This window comes from Trachurus japonicus, chromosome 22 (assembly GCF_045865225.1).
Source record: "Trachurus japonicus isolate A0001 chromosome 22, Traja_1.0".
NCBI lineage: Eukaryota > Metazoa > Chordata > Actinopteri > Carangiformes > Carangidae > Trachurus > Trachurus japonicus.
This window is the reverse complement of record NC_140928.1, coordinates 8,893,854-8,917,474: the sequence shown is the minus strand read 5'-3', so window position 1 is coordinate 8,917,474 and position 23,621 is coordinate 8,893,854. Positions and strand designations below refer to the sequence as shown.

The following is a 23,621-nucleotide window of genomic DNA, read 5'->3' as shown; positions in this document are numbered from 1 at the left end:
ACAAATACACTTTGTTTTGCATGTTCTTGTGATTTGTCTCATCAAAGCAGTAGAATTTGATTAAGATATAAGCTGCATATCAGTTCTCATAATGTAGTGTAGTAGGTTTTTAAGAGAAAAAGGTAACGGCCTTGAGCTGAATTACATTGTTGGGTCAGAAGCCTCTATTGCTTTTAAGCCTGTTTGTTTGTGTATGAAAAATATGCACATTAGACATTAAATTGAAATAAAAATGTGATAGACACCACATAATAACTTTCTTTTCATTGATCCCGATCAGGATTCTTGATCTTCATGTGTTTGTGTTCATTTCTTAATTCTACCAAGACCATGCATAATAAGTTTCCAGTTCCAGTATACAAATTGTCCACTGGGTGGCAGCACTTTATCTGTGATGGCTAATAACTCCTGCCATACACTCTGAGCTCCCCAGCAGACAGTTATGGAAAACGCTGCATGGCATTGCAGCCACACTGATGGAGGTCACAACTTCACTTATTAGAGTAGTGTTGTTGGAACATGAATTTGGATTAGATTTTTTTTCTTTCGATTTTTTTTTTTTTTTTGCATTTGTCCTATTAATAGTTACAATAGTGAAAAGCTGAGTTCATCTACTGTCAGCACAAAACGCTGTCATTAAATCTCTCATAAATGCTCCTTCTAAGGAATTCTTTTACAGTTATCATATTTTCATCTCATGCATGCTGTTAATCCACTGTCCAACCAGTCTTATATTTAGCACCAGATTCACTGACTGAGGCTAAAAACGTTCCAGTCAGCTCCTGCATGCATGGAGGTGAATGTACTTGTATTTCTACATTAGAGGTCATCTCAGGGTCCACATGGAAGATAACAACACTGGAGGACTGAAGTGTTATTCTGTGTGTTTTTACCTGTTTGAAGTTAAGAACGTCACTAAGACATTAGTGCTGTCAAGTTAAGTTTATATTATGTTAAACCGACTGTGATCACCCTGAAATCTGCATAATGTGCAACTTCACTTTTGCTGCTTTTTTTTTTGTTATAAAAAAAACAGAGTCAAAGTCCAGTAAAATACCTCAGAGGTCGTTATTCACCAGGGCAACCAAATCTATTGTTGCTTCACAAATCATGCATGAGCAGCCAACTCTGTTTCTTGTTAATCCTGTGATATGTCAGTGTCTTCTCATTAAATAATCACTGAAAGTTGCTGCTTTTTTCTTGTCGTAGAACGTGTGAAAGTGTCAAATGTGAAAACCAGACAACCATAAACCTATTGATCATGTGCTCTCATGCACATGTATACCATTTCACGTGCTTGTCATTCAGCTCTTATATTTAAATATTGCTGTCACACTTAGAGTGTAAGAGGAAATTACACAGTATTATATCAATGAATGAACACTTTGCAAGAGTTTCTTTTTCACCGGAATGACTTTTGACTTCCAGGGAATGGGAATTAAGAAATGAAGCTGATATGTCTGAGACGAAATGAAATGGACACAGACATTCAGTTATGAAAAAGAATTACGAAAAACTGTCAAATGAAAAAAAAAGGAAATTAGCAAAAGGTTTAATGCTTTATGCTGATGGTCATGATTGACTCATAATTACAACCATCAACAGAAAGTCTCCCCTGCTATTATGATGAATGGATTACACGTATTTAGTGCCTTACAGTGGCTGATATTAGCCTGCACACACACCCATTCATACTTCAATAGCAGAGAAGCTGCCATGCACGGCTGTGACCGGCTCACCAGGAGCAGTCTGGGGTTCAATGTCTTTGACACGATTTCAGGATGAAAACCAGGAGTCAACTGTGATAACTAGTTGTCCGGCTCTAACTCCTGAGCTCCTGTCATCCCCCCTCACACACACACACACACACACACACACACAAGCAGCAGACTACTTTAAAAGAGACACACGGTATGACTTGCTGAATGAGCTCTGTAAAAAATGTATATATTATATAGGAAGACAACTTGTTTTTTTCCATGCATTTTTTCCAGGCATTGTGGGTATTCACTAACTGCAGAGAACATTCATAATGGCGTAAGCCGACACATTGCTTCAGGGTGGACATGTTCTTAAAGAGCCTTTTCATAGCTACATTACTACAGTACTTTGAATAATACTAAAGGACAGTATGTACATTTTAAAAAGGACATGTTATAAATGCAGCTACTTTTTTTTTTTATTATGTTTCCTACGCAGTAGCCTAAGCTTTCTGCTTTCAGATAGACTGATGTGCCCTTGAAACACAAACATATGTTGTCTTTGTAATCTTTGCAACAGCTGTTTGTTTTTATCCCGAGTTCTTTTGCAGTCTATGGGACAGCAGGGACTGAGGGTGTAGTCCTGGTCATTTAAGACCCTGATCTCCTTAAGGTCAACCCCACATGGAGATGGGTGGGTGTGTTATGAGATGCAGCAAACACAGCAGCATGGAGATATTGTGCCTCCTGTTGACAATAGAGGACACAGTGAGTGATATGGGCGTTTTAAGCCCTGGTTAGGTTTAGTTTTCTGGCTGTTTCTGAGACTCTGTACACCTCTGCACACCAACCCAGTCTACTTCGCTGTCTGTTTGACTTTACTCCAGACAGTTAATGGGGAGGACTGCTTATGGAAGAGGCTGAGGAGGGCGGAAGAGGTGTAGCAGAGCGATTGGGCTGGTTTCAGACTATATGTTCTTCGTTCAGTATATGTGGTTTCATTCCCCTTTTAGATAGCCGTTAGAACTATCTCCTGCCCCTCTGCTCCTCTCTCTCCTCCTCCCATCCCCCAATGTTCCTCCTACCCCTCCTCCGCCCCCAGCATCCGACCGGTGTTTCGACCAACCGTCCTCGGGCCCCTCGTGGAAGCGCAGCCGCAGCGTTTTGCGGATCACCAGGCGCTCTACGATGAAAGAGGCGCAGAACCAGGGCACGGCGTATTCTGCCGTGATCAACCCCATGAAGTTGTAGCGGAACTCGGAGTAGTCCCAGGGGCAGGCGTTGAACTGGCGCAGCAGCAGCCCCGTGCCGAACTCCCACAGGTACGTCCATAAAGTGTAGATGATGCAGCGCAGCAGCACGGGGCAGCACCCCCGCAGCTGCAGGTACATCCGCTCCACGATGAGGATGCAGGTGCCGTAGATGAAGAGCGCCCACACGCTGGTCACGCCTGGGAACTTCCAGTTGCAGTTCACCACAAACTCCCAGGCGGCGGTGAACATGACCTCACAGAAGTAACCGTGGATCGCGTAGAGATACCAGCGTGACAGCGCCGTCAGGGGCACCGGAGCCTCTGGGGTTTCCAAGGTCACCATCTTTCCTCCCCTGCTTGGGTTTCCTGTCTAATGCTAATGGACGCAGGTCTCTGAGGAAGAAAGAGAGAGACAGGTGTAAGAAGGTGAAACAGTAACACACAATGTGTCCACTCTGTACTTAATGTTTTTCTGCAGTCCATTTAATCCACCCGCAATTGCACAAGGGAACCACTGAAAACTATGCATGGATGTAATTTAGAATGATTTCATCTCATTGATAACCATCTCACCATTAACTGATGATTCTCTATACATCATGATGTCAGTGCTGTCAAACGCCAGGCAGTAATTTTCACATTAGACCAGTTTCAAATATCGTAGGGGCATAATGGATTTTAAAAAGCGGCTTCAGTGAGCTGCTGACAGGCCTCACATCTCCAACAACTCTTCAGAAGGGAAACAGCTCCTCTCACTGTGCGCTGCTGTTGTATAGAAGACTTATTGTGCTTTGCACAGCATGAAATTGTCAGGGTTGCTCATGACTTAATGGAAAAACCTGATTACTGATTCTTTATTAAAACACAACTTTTGTCTGTTTCCTTTTTGTCTGTGACAACATGTGCTGTTCCAGTCACGGATGCACACGCATTGACTTAACACACTTGCTGTTCACTCCAGTAACCATTGCGTTGCCAAACATGACCGACATCTTAAAGATTACACCTTTAATTTCAAACAGTATCAAGGCAAAGTTCAATTAAGGACAAGGCAGTGAAACCCTCGATTGACATCATGAAGATTAAATTAGAGACTGCAGGGCTGCGGAGCACTTCAAACTCTCCGGCCTTTCCTCAGTTGATGCTATTTACTGACTGACTGAGGGGGCTTCTTATGTAAGATATAGCTTTATCATCTGACTGCCTACATCATGTGCTCTTTTTCCAAATCCCGCAGCTTGACGCACACGGTCTTTGTATCAGGTGTCAGGAGGCCCACGCAGGGTTGGATCCTTCCTCTACTCTATTCATCACAGCGCATGTCCAATAAAAAAAACAAAACACTGAAGGCAAACAGCATCACACTGAGGTGTTCAACAACCACAGAGCTGAGAAGGCAGCTGAGTGTATATCATCTACTATTCAGTGCCTCCAGAGAAAACTGTGTCATAACAGCAACCATTACACAATGGATCATAACTGCTGTGTAAAATACAAACTCAGAAAGGTTAGGAGTACAAAAGCTTGTCTGAAGAACAAAAGCCAAGTTTTGGGGCTTTTTTTTGTCTTCAAAGGTTGGCTGGGGCCCAGGGAGGGCCCATGGGGATTAGCACATTTCCAAACAAGGAACAAGGATTTCATGTGAGGAACTGGGCCACAGCGATGGGCCAACTGACCTCCCTAAACCCTTATACCATCTTTCCACTGCCTGCCGAGGAAACTCTTCCTTCCTCTTCTCATTTATCCTAAGTCTGGGTCAAACAGTATTTTGCAAAGATTATAAATATATACTCTAACAGAGCATAATAAAGTCACTTTCTTCTTTTTTGTCTTTTATTTTGAAAACTGATATTAGCACCAATGCAAATAAGTTCAAGGGGACACACAATTTGGGAAGTGCTCTTTTTCCCTTAAGAGGCCAGATTTTCTTTCCGATCAGTCGTCGCCTGACAGGTTGTTTGAGGCGGATGTGAGCTCAGATTGGTTGCCTGGACGATCAGTGATCCGGCTGTTGAATGAGCAGCTGAGTTTCTGGGCTTCAGGCTCAAGGTCTAAAACAAAGGTCCCAAAGACCGATTTCCTACATAGTGACAAAAGATTAGTTGTATAGTGAATTTGTTTTAATATTAGTAATAATAGTGATGTAGCTAAAACAGTAGCTACTCTCGAATTAAACTGTGTATGTCTTTCTCTATCTTAGTGAACACTATTGTTTGATGTCATCTTGTTTGAATAAACTTGGAATTATCAATGAATAAACAAACTGGAACTTGGTATATTATATAGTATATTTATCTAACATATTTAATGATATATATTATGCATGTAAAAGTTACATGCTGAACCTATTGGACATTAGACCAATCTCATATAGTGACATTGTCAGCCCATACAAAAGTTTATGTTTGTATTCATATGTAGATAAACAGTATGTTAGATAAACCCGTCAACATATGTTGATATCATATACAGTGGCCTCCTAAATCTGAGACTTCAGCTGTTCAATTTGCATATAGGTTAAGAATATATTTAATTCAACATATCATCATCATCATCATCATCATCAGTCATCAAACATATGGTTTAATATATGTACAAATAGATGGGTGCAAATTACATGTCTGGTTTTCATATTAAATTACATCTTCATGCACTGTCTGTTGCCCATAAAGTTGGAATAACTTTGTTTTCAGACATATTCCTCTTTTTATTTCTATTATAGAGTATATCCAGTGAGTTTTACCAATAAAGTTGGAATATTTTGTTTTACCTCTTCTCATGAAATAATTGTGACAATGTGATTTATTCTCGACGGATAAAGTGTATATCTTTATAACTTTATTGATCAATCTCTTCCAAACATATCACTGTGAAAATTAAACCACATTAACCTTTAAAATAGGAATGAAGAGAAGAATGTGCCTGAAAACAAAATCCCTCAAACTTATTGGGCAATTGTGTAGGTGATAAAATGACAGAATCACTCCTAATATACTGTAGGGACATGTCATACATTGCACTTCTCTGTGGGCCAGGTTGTGGATGGTCAAGCATGCAATTTAGTATAGCCTGTAAATGTGTACCGATATCTTACAATAGAGATCTGTGGGTTTTTACCCATTTCCATTCTTCAAGCTATGCTAAGTGGCTGATTCCTCAACAGCCTGAAACCTGCCCCACGCAGACATCAGTGATATCTTCTCATCAAACTCTCACCAATGTAGAAAAATATTTCCCAAAACATCAAAAGGACACTTTCAACCAAAAAGCTTAACTTCCATTTGTTCTGCATCAAAGCAACACTGTGATCCAAGCTGTCTCTCTCTCTGTTTCCCACCTTGTGTTTTTTGTTTCCTCTCATCTCACCAGAGGATCACATGCCTTCACCCCCCACCCACACCACACCCCCCCTACACACTTTTCTCTCCCTCTTTCTCAATTCAGTTTTCCTGCTCTCGTTCTACTCGCCTCTCTTTCTCCGCCGCCTGCACAGACACCATTTGTTCAGCACTCACATGCCCACTAAGCCGCTAATGATGAAAAATTTTGGAATGCAATATTCAGCCGTGTAACACTCAGCCTCCTGCCAAAAGGGCCTATATATACTCATAAAGGTGGGAGAATAGAGTTAAGAATGCTGGCAAAGTACAAACTCATTCACTGCACTTACAAATCCATCTTTCATTAAATCTTCATGCATTTTGTTTATGTAAAAAAATGTGTCTGGATGCACTCGTAGCCTACCTCTGGCGAATAGATTTCAGGAGAGGTAAAGTCAGGTCATCTCAAACTTTTACACTCTTTGAAAAGAAATAACTTTTCACTGCAAGTATTGACAAAGTGTGGGAGATCTCTTTGTCTCCCACACACCTGTTTTTTTATGTGTGTAAAGGTTTCTAATATTTAAACATCTCGTGTCCTCTGTGCCCCTTGTTTGCTTATTGTATGACTTCTTAAGAAGTTGGGCAGAATGTCTTGTTCTAATCTATACAATGCATTTTGTAAGCACACAGTTCACCGGAAATCGGAAATCTTGTTTATTGTGCAAAGGCCGATTTGTTTGTACTACAAAACAGGAAGAGACACTTTTACCACACTTATACTCTTTGATAAAGTGAAAATTGGGAACTGGAAACCAAAGGTCCAACATCCTCTGCTAGAAATACAGAAGAACAATGACTAAGAGCTAGTTTGAAACAGACTCTATAAATAACCCTACTTACAAATTGTTATAAGCATAAAGATGTTTTAATGGTAGTAAAACTGATTTGACATGGTTATTATTTCTGCTTTGACATTTTAGACAGTCTAAGTTTAAGGGAACTATGCAGGATTTTTGGCTTAACTATGCTACATTTTACCTTAATTGATTGGTTGAATTGAATGGTTGAATAAATGACATGTAACTTGTTACAAGGGAGAATGGAGGCTCTCTGCCTTCCACCTAGCGTCTCTTGGCTGAAAAATTACTTACTGCTGCCCCGGTGTACCAGCTCTCGTCTGTTCACACCACGACACAAACGCGCCCCGTAACCCGTAATCTCTTGTTTATGACAGATTAAACTAGACGTCATAACATCGTATGTGATATATGTAGCCTAACGTTACCTATCGCTCTATTGATTGATTTCTTGCCATGCAGCTTTGTTGTAAACAAATGCACATAACAGGAGGAAGGTTAGCAAAACGCTTCCCCTTTAAAGAGGAACTATCAAGTCCAGTTATCACAATTACTCCAAAGCTGTTTAATTAAGGTAAAAAATTTAGCAAAGTTAATTTACAAATCCTGCATAGTTCCTCTTTAATGTTACGTGGTTTAACATGTTTAATAGGTCGAATTTGCTTGATGATCATCTTTTCAAATGTTAATTCACATGGTGCTATAAGTCCAAGTTTACAGCAATGGAAGTATTACAAATGGCCATAAGAGCTCAGTGCACTGTAACTTAAAAAAAAACATAGACTATCCAAATTTGTAAATGCGCTACAAATTCAGAAAGCACCCTAAGCAACATGACAACACCTGCACTGCACAACAGGAAGTGTTTCCAAGGGGGCAATGGACCTGGCTGGGACTTTGATTGTGATTTTCACCATTTAAAAAACAAGTGCCTCTCAACAGGTGGCGCAAATGGCCACAGTTTGGACTCGAACCTGGGGGCCTCTACAGTTTACATCACCAGACGATTTCCAAATCTCAACCAATTTTTAAAAAAAAATGAGGGAGCCCACAGACATGAGGAGAGTTTTAACCAGTTTTCAACATTACAATCCTCCGAAAACATCGTTACCATTCACGTCATGAATCATAGTAAAATGGTACAGCTGTACACAACATATGCTTGCTCGCATTGGCTTTGGTGGATATTTCCATCAGAGGTAGTCCAATCAAAACCTGGGAGGCTCTGACTTGATTGGGAGGATTAAACTTAATTGTATTGACACAACTCACCTGGACAAGTAGTAATTCAACATAAGCCTCAAACTGGGCCACTCCCCCTAAAAATCAAGAATAGCCAGCCTAAGCAGTATATGGTCCAAGTTATAAAACAGTCAAAAATGTAGCCTAGCATTGTGTTCATGGTAGAGACAAGTCCTGTATAGCCTCAGCTCTGCTACTTCTTGTAGCATTTTCTTAACACACACAAACAGTGTAGCCGTTCTTTAAATTAGCTGTGTTTCTGTAAAATAATGATGTGAACACAGCATTAGTTTTAACCACGTAGCCTACTATAAATGTCATTAAGTTGCTGCTCATCCTTTATGAGTATTTGGGCATTTTTACCTTTTTATGAATTATAAAGGTGCCCATATAAAATGAGAGGAGACAGATCAGGGATGGCATTTACCAAAGGACGGTGACTGTACTTTACCTGTGGCTGCTGTGATTACATGGTCAGTGTCTTAATACCAAAGGCCTCTGTGACACCCCCCACTTACCCTTTCTGTGTGTATTTGGCCATATCTATTGACTTGTTGCCTCAGCACGACACAGTTCACACACTGGGTGCTATTTGACTCCACTGCTGTTGTTGTTGTTGTTGCAGCTGTTGTAGGATATCGCCCACCAACCCACCGCCCCACCGGCTCTCTCATCGGCCTGAGATATTGATCGGCAAGGCTCCTGCCAGCGCTCGCTGCGGCAAACCCGCTTCGCCGTTGCACTCTATTGAACCCCGCTACGGGACATCACAGTGTGATGGTGATCAGAATGGCAGATGTGATAGAGCTGCCTGCTTTGTAACCCTCATGATGACCAGTGGGAGACACGACACAGGTGGGGTGCCGTCTGAAGTGAAAGGGAGCCGAGTGTGACCACGCAGTGCCAGGGGTTTGTCTGAGGACACAGAGGGAAGACACCAACTGAGTGTGTGGTTGTCTGTGTGTGTGTTTGCGTGTGTGTTTTTAAAGAAAAGAGAAAGAGAAAGACATAGAGTGAGGGTGTGTGAACAAGCTTTCAACTGAAGGTCCAGGCTGAAAACAAGGCCGACGGGTCTGTCAGAAAGACACACCTCTGACAGCAGGTAAACAGACGAGCATGAGGTAAACACAACGGTATCAGAGTCAGCCAAGGTTGAAGACACACAAAAACAAGAGGACGCCATGACTGTGCCGACAGCATGCTGACAGCTGTGAACCCTGACACCGAGATTTAATCAGAAACCTAACACATTGCTGACCTCACATCACAATATAATCCCTGTTCATGTACTGTGGCTCTGTGGCTTTGGCTGTGGCACCGATCCCAGGCCTATGCAGACTTAGGGAAGGTCACTTTGGGAGGCTGCAGTGTAGCGTATAGAAACCAGCAGTATCCGATGCAGTTAGGTGCCAGTGACCAAGGTGACCTGACCATCGCCTCATCGCCGTTGATGAAAACGCCAGCTGTGAGAAACATGCCCTTGCTGTTGCAGCCATGAAAACACAGCAGATTTAAAGCAATCAAGCTAAAATGCTGAACAGAAGCAGGCTCCAACATTTGACCATTTACTGCTCCTCTCTATTTCATAACATACACTGTACACTGAAAACCTCCGGGTTAATATGACAAAACTAACAATCTCAAAACATCACCATCAATTATTCAAAAAAAGATCATCAATAATTCAACTAGTTGATGAGAGAAAATATTTTTTGATAACAGTTTCTTTGTCATATGACAGTAAATTATAATTGCCTACTGTACAAAACAAATTCATTGAATACATCATGTGGTCCTGTCTGCACACCACATTTCATGGACTAAATATTTAAAGCAGAAGTAAGCGATCCGGTCGTTTTGGCTAATGCTGCGTTCCAGGCAGGCTTTTGAAACCGTAAATTACAGCTTCAAGTCACAACTTACGACTTTGTAGCGTTCCAGGCAACCCACTCGTGTTTTTCCGACCTGTTTTACCTGTGAAAGTCACTATAACGGCCACTCGTAACTTCCGACTCGTGAACTCATACCAGATCAAACTGGTACGACTTCACAGGTCGGAAAAACACGAATTACGGGTTGCCCTGAACGCACCATAACAGTCCTCGTCCCTACGTCACCACATTCACGTGCATCCCTTGGCTGCACACAGCCCTTCATGCCGTTCTCTCTCCTCATTGGATAAAACTTGTAGGATACGGGAAAAGTTTTCACCTCGGCTCAGAGCAGAGCAGAGTGACTGACAGACCCGTGTTTCGGTCCAAACACTCTATGTAAGTGATTGCTGTCAGAAGATATAACTATTTAAGACTTATAGTAACACAAAAATATCGCTTACTTCTGCTTTAATTGATAAATGGAGAAAATAAGTGGTGGACTGATCAATAATGAAAATAATTGTGAGTTGCAGCTCTGGTGTAGTAACTGACTGGCCGTAAAGTACAACAGGTCGCTTCTTTGAGTGATGAGAGGCGGGTGTCAGGTGAGGAGGAGAGTCAGGAAGATGGACGGGACGGGGGCCGGAGGGGTGGGGGTGGATGGGAGAACCGAGGCAGCACAAAATAAACTGATCGCGATCAATTGCGGGTCAGGCAGGTCAATTAGCCCTGAAACAGCGATCTGGCTCTCAGCCTGAAGAGCAGCACACGTGCCGCTCGTCCAGCCTCAGCAAGTCTTAGACACACAGGGGTTGAAATAATCTTTAAGGTCTGAGTATGCTTGGAATTTACAAGTTCATACAAAGGGTCATCTATATGCAGAGATGGAAAGATTATTTTGACAAACTGAAACTGTTTGACAAAGAATTAATTTCTGTTTTTCCAAGTAAAACTAGTGGCGGGACACTGTCTGTTTTTGTAGTAAACAGAGTTCAGATTGTTGTTGGAACAAAATGAGACATCTGAAGAGGTTTCCTTCATCTCTAAAGTTGTGAAGGAATTAATTCACAAAAGAAACAATTGACCAACTCTAAGGACAAATATGTTGGGAGCTGTTCCCTGACACCACACAGGTCGGTGGGGTGAAAGGTCGGAGGTCACAGAGAGAGCTGAGCAATGATACCACATTTAAATATTGGGATAATGACAGTCTTTCCTTACAGATGTTCATGGTGTTGCGTAGTGTAAAGATTGTAAACAAATGGCCAATCAAAGCGCTTGGTGCTCAGTGGATTGTCAGTTTTGGAGAATTTACTAAATTTTCAGGCGTGCACTTGAAGTTGATTTTAGCTACAGCTTGGCAAACCCACACACGCCTCCTCCACCACTCCTCCACACCCCCCTCCCACCCCGTTATCCAGAGATTCCCCTGGAGACGTATAAAGTATCTGAGTACCAAAAACAAGTTGGGCCTCTGATAGAGCTGGAGAGACGCCATGAGGGCTGAGACTAAAAGCCCAGACGAGTACCGCCAGTACAGGCTCATATAACTTTATAGTAGGCATCCTTTCTATATCTGCAAGGTGAAAGCCTGGACATAACAGGCAGAGTGGTGGGGGAGGAGGGCTCTCTGTAAACAGAGTGCTAGAAGCTGCACTCTGGGGCTCGAATCCAAAAGGCTCTATCGCCTGGGGAGAAATAAAATCATAAGTCTTTGTCTCCGAGATAGTGTACAAGGTGCATCTGTATATGTGTTTACGTCACCTGATAATAACCTTTTAAAAGAGCCTTTTAGTGACGCACCACACTTCACTGGATCACCATATAGACACATTATTCAGTCACTGTTGTTCGCAAATTGAAAAATTATTCAATTTAATGTTGATAGACTGATAAAAGATGCAAAATCTGAGATTTTGTGATAGTGATATATGTTCTAAATTTAAATATCACAATACTTGACCTCTTAATGTTGCCTATCATGTGCTTCTGTTATCTAGAAATGCTGTTCTAAGTTGATTTTTCTATACCAAGAACTGTATCACTATTCTGATTCATTTACCGTTACATATACCACAAGATATAGATAATATATTATGTATTGACAAATTAGATAGACTTTTTTAGAACCATACTGTACCAAAAAACACTGTTTTGAGTTTCAGGTTATATTTTGTTATTTAAACCATATAAATTTTGCTGAATTTAAGCAGTTTTTCTCTCTGCACCAAAGTATATATAAAACAAATACAGAGAAAGGGTTATGATCACATGATACAGGAGAAATAAAACACAGTTAGGTTCACAAAGACAAGGTGTTTAGTATTGGATTGGTACTCACTGTATAGATCACCTCTACTGATGGTGGGCAAATCAAAATGCTGGAGCAGAAAGATCTCCTGGTCGCTTCAAGTGTCACATTGCACAGTGCGTGTGTGATCGGACTGGGAGCACACTGTGGTTTCTATCTGCTCTGACTTCTAATCTATTCTTTCCAGTTATCGGCCTGTGTGTGAATCACCCCCAATAAATACTCCGGAAATTGCCTTTAAACACGGTGACCTTTACAGTTCAAGCTTCTTCTCCTCTCTGATTCCCCTCACCCTTTCTCCCCCAACACAACTCATTACTGCCCTTGAGCTCTGTGCAGTTTAATAGGAGACCCTAAGACATGGGAGCTAAGTCCTCTGTCCCAAATAACATGTGGGTCATGCCCTGTAGATTAGAAATCTCGGAGCAGCTACAGAGCAAAGCAGGATATTTACTGGTCATCATGGTGCCTCTAAGGGGAGGGATGCATGTGCATGTTAATCTGTCCAGACAAAGAAGCCTTATAATCAATCGTTGACAATGCATAATTGATGCTGGCTGCTGCTGTGCAAAGGTTTTAGGGCCAAAGTTCTTTGAGAAACAAAAGAGGCCCCGGGGCTAAACTGGCACCTGCTTTTAACAAGTCGTTATCATGCTGTTAGTGTTTCCATCAGTGTGCAAAACAAAGTTAATGTGGGCGTTTGTTAATATCTAAATGAGCAAACAGGTGCCAAAATCATAACACTAAACTCACTTGCATCAAACTGTATGCCCACTCTTACGTCCAACGAAGCTCCAACAAACATCACTTCATCATTAAAGCAGAAGTAAGCGATCCGGTCGTTTTGGCTAACTTCTTGTCAGCCGATGGAGTTAGCAGTCTCCGCCCTCGTCCCTATGTCACCACATGCACGCGCATCCCTTGGCTTCACACACAGCCCTTCATGCCATTCTCTCTCCTCATTGGATAAAGGTTGTAGGATACAAGGAAAGTTTTCTCCTCTGCTTACAGCAGAGCAGAGTGACTGACAGACCCGTGTTTCGGATCAAACACTCTATATTTTGTGATTTCCGTCGGAAGATATAACTATTTACTGACTTATATTAACACAAATATTCTGCTTACTTCTGCTTTAAGTTCAAATAAAAAGTAAAAATGACTGTTCACAATGAAATTGCAATATCACATATTGCAAGAGTAATATCTGCTCAAAAAGCTCAATTGTGATTTTAGGATATGGTGCGGCAGGCCTATAGTTATAGTTTGTTGTTGTCCCGTTAATGGTGGAGCATCTTGAGGATGCACTCAAACAGCTCTACAGCACAGAAATAAGGTTACCTGACTGGGATCAGCATCGTCAAACACAAGGTGAATACTCATTTAGTAGGAAACGCCTTAACCTACAACTTACAGCTGACTTATTGTTGATCATTAGCGCATAAACCGGATTACATCTAACTTCTGAAACCTGAAGACTTGAAAGGACGGTGAATGCTTTTCATTGTGCCTTTTATAATGCTGCATGTGCATCATGAAAGACACCACAGCCACCTGTACACAGCAGGACACAACAACTGAGATGGCCTGAAATGTTTGTTTTTTTCTTTCTTTTGTTTAAACCAGTGTTTCTGTCGTGGCTCTTTCTGGGATTCCTCACTGTGGGTTATAAATACATCCAAACTGTCAATACAGCCAGTGTAAGGCTGCAAGGGAGGGAGGGGGGGGGGTATAGGCTGTGAAGGCAGCAGAGGGATTATCTCACCCCAAATGATAGTGAACTGCAGGCCTTATATAGAATAAAATCAATGAGGGATTTAGGAAATCCATCCCCTGGCCCCCATCTACTCACTTTTTTTTTTCCTGCACCAATGAATGTAAAACACGTTAAAGAGTGGTACAAAGGCAGCAGGGATACTTTCTATGGGGATGTGACTATGCTGGATGGACAAAGTCATCTTATTTTGTCCCTGGAAACTACATCCAGTGCGCAGGCCCGGCCGGCTGCTGGGACTCCGCTGCAGCATCACGCCTCCATCCCGCTGAGCAGTGCGGTACGTTCACCCTCCACAAATAAAAATGAAAAAATAAAAAATAAAATAATAGCAACCCTGACATGTAACCTAGGGGACTTGAAAACAAATGTGTGCAAACCCCACACGTAAAGCATGAATGAAATCCACAGGAGTCATTGGGACACATACTGCTGCTGCTGCTGCTGCTGCTAGTGTCCTCAGCACAGCTTACATCGCAAGTTATCCATATTTTAACAGGTGCAACAGCCCGAGTGTGCACACGGACATCCTGAATGAAGAGGAAGTAAATCAACATCCAGCTGTTTTCTTTGCATATATATGTTAATGCACATTAAATATGGGACATGGCTCAAAAACATGCCTTGCACTGCTGCCAACTTGGAGCAAACACTCATTAAGGATCAGCGAGCGAAATTCCCCCCACCAAAAGCCTGCAGGATGATGAAAAAACCTACAGATTCAAATCCCTCAAAGGCGTCATACAAGCACACAACACTTGCACTAGATAGAGCAAATAAACATGCTTCCCTCAGCCTAACATGTTGAATACATGTCGCTGTGTCGGCTCCTGCAGACGGACATGAATCATCCTCAGTGCAGTGTTTTTTTGTTTTTTTTTCCCTCTCTTACCCCCAGACAGAGCTCTGCGGTGTCTCTCAGCACACAAGCCGGCCGATCACACTCAATGCCCGGTCAGAATGCCAAGGATGTGTCGGTGGCCATCAGCTGCTGGTGTGTCGTCCCCGGCTTCTCCTCCACGGTGTCTCTGCTCTCGGATGGAAATGGACCATTTTACTTCACTGCAGCAGCAGCGGCAGCAGCAGCAGCACATGCTCAGACACACTCGCGCAGTTCTTGCATTTTTGGTTTAACCATTTGTTCACCAGAGTCCAGTCAGAGCTCAGGCTGAGTGACTGAGGCGGAAGTGTCCTCAGTCAGCCTGTGAGGATCCGCAGGATGTAAACAGCACCAGTTAGTACCTACTATTATAGCACAGTGGTCAATGGTCATCCAAATATATCACAGTGTAGCCTCTCCAGTGCACTAAGAAACCACTTACACTTCCTCAGTCAGTGAAAAGAGCCTTTAGTTACTTTAGTAGGCTACAGTTGCATTAAAGTTAGGCCTATTTCATAAAATGATTTTGAAGTTGTCAGCAGATTAAATTAGGATTTAACCGCGCTAATAGCACACTTTTTGAATTTACAGTATTGCAAAGATGCAAAACATTTCAGATAACATCTTCACACGCTGCAATATTCACAACACAAAGGAATTCTGGGGACACTAAAAAAGTGATGGAACCACCAGGGTCACACTTCTTCTATGCTTCTTGACAGATGGCTGTTAGTGGTGTCTGATAATAAATTCAGTTTGTTTGGTTTATTCAGTAGGCCTATTGCATGTTGGGCTGCATGAGACGCAACAAAAAACAACATCATTTCATTGTGATTATATGGGCAGCCCCAGATTATATTTCCAGTGTGTACCATTTGAATTAGGTAACTTGTATAAGATGAAGGAGCAGGTTCTTAGGTGAAATATGAGTAATTTCATCAATGTTTATTTCAAACCACCATGCTAGTACAGCTAGTCAAACAATGGCTGACAGGGGTGGGGATGGTTGTAACACCTTTCATCTTTGTTGTTTTATTAAGTGTCATTAAGTGTTTACATGGACTATGAGCTGCTTCTGACCTCCTGCTGTAGGTTTCCATTCATACATGTTCACCATTCACTGGTATTATCAGAAGATGTTCTTTAAGACAGCTTTCTAATGTAAGGATACACTGTCACTGCTCTTCATTTAGCCATCAGTGATGAGTTCTTTTTGTTCATGCTGAACCACAGAAATATCCTTTAGTGTTGGAACATGCACAATAAACTTACATAGAAGCATGTTTTTTTGGTTTGGTGTCAGTTTTTAATCTCACTGTTACAATTTACCCCAGGTTGTGTTACAACCTACCCTAGGTTGTAACGGTGGCACTCCTTGCATTTGACATCAAATCGTGAATTCAGTGATATAAAGGCATTGCTATTTGTGGAGCACAAATGAGGGTAATTTGAGAGCCCTACCATGAACACTCTGCAAGTTATGGGAGCTGAGACAAAAAGTGTTACAACGATCCCCGGCCTCCCCTATTGATAAAATGCTGGAATTCTTCAAAAGCACAATTTCCGCCTTGTTTCACTGTGTAAACACACCTTTATTGCCTGCCTGCCCCACAAGTATGGCTGCAGTCAGTCATGTGCAAGACTTACCTTCTCTTGCTTGTTATGACCAGGAGGTCCTGGCCTCAGGTCGAGTCGGGCCTTCCCATGAAAACATTATCATTATGCTAAATAATACAACTCTCCACTGCAAAAGAAGAGAGCTCTTCACAATACAGTAATGAGAAACAACTTTGCTTTTATACTTTCACTTGACATCAACTCAGTCAGGTGAAATTGATGCAGGAAGCTCCCACCAGTTTCAAAGGAGGAGGCTGCACACAGCTCCAACTGCTACAGATTTCCCTTTTAAAAGATGACACAATTAGCCCATCATTGCTTCATGGTGTACATGTATTTCCTGTTACAGCAGCATTGCCCACTCCAATGAACCACGGAGGAGTAAAAGGCATCTTATGTAAAACCATTAAATGGGATGATATATGTAACAGAGGATGTAACTCAAATAGACAATAGCTGCATCCACTCCATCTGGTTTTAAATGGTCTGTCTACAACAATATATGAATGGTCACTCAGTGATGTGAAGAGCATTGTAATAATGTTATGTTTGCTCAGTCCATGGAAGCACGAAGCTGATATGATTTCAACTGGACATTAATGTCAGATATTAAATACCACAGAGATGCCATTTTCCACAAGGCATCGTAAAGATGAGAAGGATGCTCCCTCAGCATCATAAAGTTCTCATCAGTGTCAACCTGTATGGACAGTAACAGTCCACTCTTTGGTAAGCAGAGAGTCCAACTTGCGGATATGATAAATATTGAGTTTCTTCAATGCACGGATAACCTCAGTGACCCCAGTGTTCCCAGTAAGATGACACCGGAGATCAAACAGTAATTCAAGCCTGGACTAGAACCCTATTCAAAATCTATAAAGAGGTGCAGGGTGGAGTATCATGACAATGGTTCTTGTTTGTGTTATGAATGACTATCTTTTTCTGTGTCTATCGTCTGTAAGTTTGTTCGTTGCAGTTTATAAACACAACATTCAATTTGGTCAGTCCTGACAGCAGTTTTCAGGACTGACCCATGTTCTACTGCTGTTCACATTGAACCGTTCTCCACTTTGGCCTTCAGAGTTCTAATTGGCCGGGAGAATACAAGCCGGGAAAATCGGCGGATGCAGACCAGCAAAGAAATGGAAATACAGTCTGAGTGAGGCGCTAGAGTGCCGGGTCTGGCACCAGCAATGGGAGCCTCGAGGGCTATGCTGCGACGAGTAGGCCCAGGTCCAGGTCCAGGTCCAGGTGGAGCTACAATGCTACAGTGGCAGCTAGCAAGGCAAGCCGCTGCCTACTGTATGGGCTTCCATGCCCACTGCGGCAGCCCTCCTACTTGTCGCAGCATAGCCCTCGAGGCTCCTGTTGCTGGTGACAGCAGGGTTTGGGCCCCGACGCGTCAGCGCTTCTTTCGAACTGTATTTCTATTTCTTTGCTGGTGAGCCTGCATCCGCCATTTCCTCCGGCTTTACGGCACCCAGTGGGTTTAGGTTCTATGTGAGCCCACATCGCCACACGCCCATTTTCATCTGTGGTCTGTCATTGGCTGGGGAAAACACACCGACTGTTTTTTTTTTTTTAGGAAAATCGTACAAACTCTACCTTTAATGTACTATTTTTAGTGTGACTGCTGTTTTAATTAACAAAATACCAAAATCCGAAACACTGTTGCTGATGTTAGAACAACTGCCCCCCAACCAAGAGCCAACCTGCTCTATCATGAAAACAACCACTGCTCTGTAGTAAGACACTTAGGCTATTTATTGCTGTAAATTTTATGATGGAAATCTTTAAGTTCCTCATTGTTTTCATGTTATTTTCTTGTATGTTTGTTGTATTTAAAAATAATAATAATTTCAAGATATTTAAACATATTTGAAAAAGTCTTCTATGCCTCTTTCTGCGCTATTTGTCGTGTCATTTTTGGAGTATTTGAAATGGTACAAAATTCTATTAAATTCAATTAAATAAACCTAATTAAACTCGTCCGGCAATTGGAGACAGGTGATTTGGGGCTTTTTAGGCATTTGTCTTTCAGCTAAATGTGGAAAAAAAAACTTTTGTAAATAAATTAGTTCATTATTTTTAGTTTATATGTCTCCCTGTTTAAATTTTTTTATTCGTTTTAGTCTGTCCCATTCTTGACTCAACTTTAATGATCCAATTGTATCGAATTTATTGTGCTGAATTGATTCAATTTTATTTTCTCATGTAAAACACTTTCTGATTGTTATGAAAAGTACTTTGCATCTTATTTTAACCTCTGTTTCTGATGTTACGATCTACATTGATTGATATAGATAACACAAAAACAACTGTCAGCAGAAGACATGTTGGACATTCATATATTTTCTCATAAAAAGTGACATTTCCACTGTGACTGATGTTTCTATCAGTCAGCTGAAGAGTCTGTAAACATAAATTAAAGAGAAACACTTTGACAACAAGGACAGAGGACATTCCTGCTTTTTAACTGTTTGCAGACTCGGCTAACAAAACATGTTTGTGTTTGAGCATTGAATCTTTTTCTGATACTGATAATCATTTAGGCACAAAGTACAAAGCTCAATATTGAATTTAAGGGATTGGTGGGGTTGTTTTTGGCACAGGATTGTGTGAGGTAGTCATGAATAGTGGGTATATTACCTGCTTGTGTTGATGTGCCATGAGGCCACTAGAAAAAAGCTCTTGTACACATTCTTAAAAATGACCATCAAAATGATCCAATATAAAAATCACAAGCACGCCTCATTGTGCCAAAGTAAAGTGTTATTTTCACACCCCTGAAAATATTCCACATGAAGCCAACATTTGAACAAGTAAAGGATTGTTTCGGTGGCTGTTTTTAAAAAAAGTGTCTAAAACGTGTTCTTCCTTGTGACCCTGTGCACTGAAACGCAGCTCTGCTCGTCTGTCAGTGCTGCTGGTCGGATCTCTGAACTGGGAGTAGGAAGTTTTGCAGGTAATGCACCAACTATACATCACTACCTCCAACAACCATGTGTCAAGAAACCTGAACTCTCCCTTTAAAAGTCTTGAGTCGTTTTGAATATACTGTACCCCGTTTGCATACTGGTGTGAGAAATAGTAGAGACTGGTTTGAGAAAGAACACCAAGTGCAAGTTGTGACACCGTGCACAGACACCAAAAGAAGAAGGAAAATCAATTGTCTTTTTTAATTACAATATCGAAGCATAGATGCATTACTTGTGAAAAAGGTAGAAAAAACAGCAAGTCTTTCTCAATAAGTTAAACCTCTCTGGCCGAAGAGCGGGGGCCGGCTCACAAAACAGAAGATTTCCCGTAAAGCATTCAAATTCAATGAAACAAAAGACAAGGAGTTAACTCTTGTCGCTGAAATAAAAGTGCGTCTCCTTGTTGAATTTAACTTGTTAAAAAAACAAAACAAAAAAAAAACAAAACAAAAAAAACATACAAGATGCAAGTGGCTTATGTTACAGTCCTTCCACCCTTTTCCACAGGGTCTGCAAGCATTTTTTATGAAACTTCACAAGTTCCATCGTTTGATCGACAAACAATAAGCTGAGTTATAGTTGGTAAAAAAATTATAATAACAATAACAATAATTACAATGAACAGTAATAACAAGAAATGTAAGTAATAAACAGTCCTGTACAGTCAGTCTTCTGATTGACCACAGCCAAACTGGTGGATTATGGATCGGTCTTCAGCAGCCTGACGGAGCCGCACTGACTGAAGAAAAAGTGGCCAACGGTGTCGTCTCCTCTCAGCTTCACCCTCCCTCAGCTGCCCTCGGCTGTGGTTTCCTGGAAAATACATTTTCCGTTTCATCCCCTTCTGCTGTTGAAAAGACAAAGAGGAGAGTGATTAAGAAAGGGTTGATGGTCTATTAACCTTAATGAGATCTCCAACTTATGGCGACTGTACAAGTTTCACCATTTCTCTAAAACTGTGACCAGTGTGCATCACAATGTCCCCAACACATTGTTAAATAAATGTCTTGGTTTACTCAAGAGAAATTTAAGACACAGAAAGTAGCAAATCCTCACATCTGGAAAACTCAAACGTCATATTTTTGCCATGTTTACCAGAGAAGTGCCTTGAAATGATTATTAAAAATAGTTGCAGAATAACATGTGGCATTTGTCTGTGTTGTTTATTTTACTTTTCAAGCCGGTGTGAAAGCTTTTAGTCAAAGCCTGGTGTGGACCTGCTGAAAAAGTGGGCATCAGTCAGCAGTTCTGGGTGTTAAAGGGATACTTCACCTAAAATTGATAATTCTATTTCAGAGTTATCAAAACCCTTTTGGAGTTTCAGGGGGGGTCCGGCTGGCAACGGATTTTCATATAATGGCGGCGGATAGAGCTCACTTTTGAATCGTCCAAAACACACACTATGAAACATCCAAATACCTCCATACTGCTCATCCGTACTGACCCAAGTGTCCTGAAGCCGCCACATGAAAAAGTTTTTTGAAACAAATTAATTTGATCTGTTTTTAGCCTTGTTGTAGTAGTAGCTCCCAGTGGCTCTGTTGATGTTTGTGCGCATGCGTGAGATTTGCTGCGAGATGTTCTTCCTTGTTTACATCATACATCCAATGGTTTACAAAGACGAACGAACATCTCGCAACAAATTTTGATGACCCTGAAAGTTCTCCAAATCCTTTCTTGGCCTGACATTGAATAGAAAATTGGTGAATTATCGATTTTGGGTGAAGTATCCTTTTAATTAGAGCTGAAATGATCAGTTACAAAAACTAACTCAGTAAAAAACTAACCAGTCAGTAACCAACCAACAATAAAAAAACAAAAAAACAAATGTCTATGTTTATATCTTTAAAGCAGAAGTAAGCGATCCGGTCATTTTGGCTAACTTCTTGTCAGCCGATGGAGTTAGCAGTCCCCGCCCTCGTCCCTACGTCACCACATTCACGCGCATCCCTTGGCTTCACACACAGAGAGGACCGCCCCTTTATGCCGTTCTCTCTCCTCATAACCTCATAAAGGTTGTAGGATACAAGGAAAGTTTTCTCCTCGGCTTACAGCAGAGCAGAGTGACTGACAGACCCGTGTTTCAGACCAAACACTCTATATAAGTGATTGCTGTCGGAAGATATAACTATTTAAGACTTATATTAACACAAACATTCAGCTTACTTCTGCTTTAATGTAAAATATATTTAAATCCATGACAAAGAAAACATGGATATCAAATTGGAAACCTGAGGAGACACCTGACGGCTTCTGGAACGACACCAACGTTGCGCTGGAGGAGAAAACAACACCTGCTGCCAAGTAAACAAGCCAAACGAACATGGCCTAGGCGTTGCCCAGCAGAGCTCCATGTCTCACCTCAATGGGGTTCGCAGTAGAGGCGGCTCCCACAGAGCGCTCAGTCCAGTTCGTGAACCTCGTCCTGCAGGGAGGCCGAGGGCCGTCCCGCCTCGCTCATCCGTTTGGCCATGATGTCCCACTGTGGAGTCAGGGCTTTGGATTTAGAGCCTGTGGAGGAGGGGGAGAGCACAAGACATGCTGGTTTGGAAAACACACAGAAACACACGCACAGCCTGAGAGCCCTGTGGTACCAGCAGATATGTTAATGTTAAAATCTTCTGCCCTCTAGTGGCTCCATTTAATAGTTTTACAGCAGCTATAGATCTGCCATGTTCTGCACTCTGGTCTCTGACCCTGTTTCTACAAACTCCTCTCAGACTCCCACAGCAGCTCACACCAGGTTCCCACAGCTCATGTTCCTGAGCACATTTAGGTTGATTCATTTCTTTTCTTAAGTAACCAATGTGTGATTTACAGAAGTTTGAAGTGATGTAAGATTTGTCTTTAAACTTTCACCCAGTTTCAGCCTCACTTCTCTGAATGGCTCATGAGCAGTTGTTAAGTGAACACACTCTCTCCTCTTCACCTGCTATCAGTAGAAACAAACAGCAGCCGATTTGGTCAAATTACCAGTTTACAATAGAATACATGAGTAAATTAAGATTCATGACGGCTACACAGCCACTGAAGCCAAAACCTGCAACATAGTAAATAAATAACTGAGTTGCTGCCGTGCACAGATTACTGAAACAACAAATGTGACATGTCCTCATTTAACAACTAAAACAAAAGAAATAAATGCAAGATTGTCACGATTAACAGTTTAAGAATAATAAAATTAAAAAAAATAAAAAAGCCTGCAGCAGCGGTTTTTTCCTCTGCCAAATTACCACGATATGAATGAGCGCGTCGATAAGTTTGTGTCAAAATAAAAAATAAAAACTAATCCCTAATCCTGGAGCCTGGCTCATTTCCAACCCAAATCTCCTCCTGGTGCGTTATTCAAGCCTGGGCCTGAGGTGGGCTCACAGACCAGTGGAGATGCTCTCCCTCAGGATACACTTACTGAGCCTTGCACCTCCTCCTCCTCCTCTTCACTGTTACCATGACGACATAGACTTGTAGCCTCCAGCTAAAGCAGCAAGGCCGATCCTCTCTCTCTGTCTCTCTCTCGCTCTCCCTCTCCCTCTCTGTCTTTCCCTGGCAGACTCTCAGTGTCTTGATCTCTCAGTCTGTCTCTTCCCCTCTCGTATCGCAGGGGAGAGGGGAAGTGGGACATAACCCAAAAAACAAAATAAGAGCCCCACACAAACTCTTAACCCGTCAGCAGCGGAGCTTAGCCATGCGTTGTAGCCACGGAGCTCAGATGGGCCTTCATACTTCGCCTTGAATATTCAAATGACCCCGTGCTTGTACGTGGTGTAATTGAAAATATATTAAGTTGGTATCTGAGCCACATTTGTGAATAAAAAA

The 23,621-nt window shown here is 41.7% G+C and overlaps 2 protein-coding genes across 3 annotated transcripts in view; both read right to left on the bottom strand.

The window, feature by feature from the left end:
- Positions 1 to 566: 566 nt before the first annotated feature.
- tmem229b (transmembrane protein 229B) lies at positions 567 to 15,518 on the bottom strand. Its single transcript, XM_085767530.1, has 2 exons — positions 15,223 to 15,518; positions 567 to 3,345 (listed from the first exon to the last, which is right to left on the bottom strand). Exon 2 carries the CDS (start codon positions 3,293 to 3,295, stop codon positions 2,699 to 2,701), a length of 597 nt encoding a protein of 198 aa, XP_085623656.1. The 5' UTR covers positions 3,296 to 3,345; positions 15,223 to 15,518; the 3' UTR covers positions 567 to 2,698.
- A 4,469-nt stretch (positions 15,519 to 19,987) lies between these two features.
- Positions 19,988 to 23,621, bottom strand: part of mta1 (metastasis associated 1) — a 42,867-nt gene continuing 39,233 nt past the window's right edge. Inside the window, exons 17-18 of one of the 2 annotated variants that reach the window (XM_085767634.1) lie at positions 22,167 to 22,316; positions 19,988 to 20,652 (exon numbers count right to left, since the gene is read on the bottom strand). In XM_085767634.1, coding sequence (XP_085623760.1) covers positions 22,207 to 22,316 — 110 coding nt within the window. In that variant the 3' untranslated portion in view covers positions 19,988 to 20,652; positions 22,167 to 22,206. The remainder of the gene's footprint in view (positions 20,653 to 22,166; positions 22,317 to 23,621) is intronic. The other variant, XM_085767635.1, reaches the window with a different exon arrangement.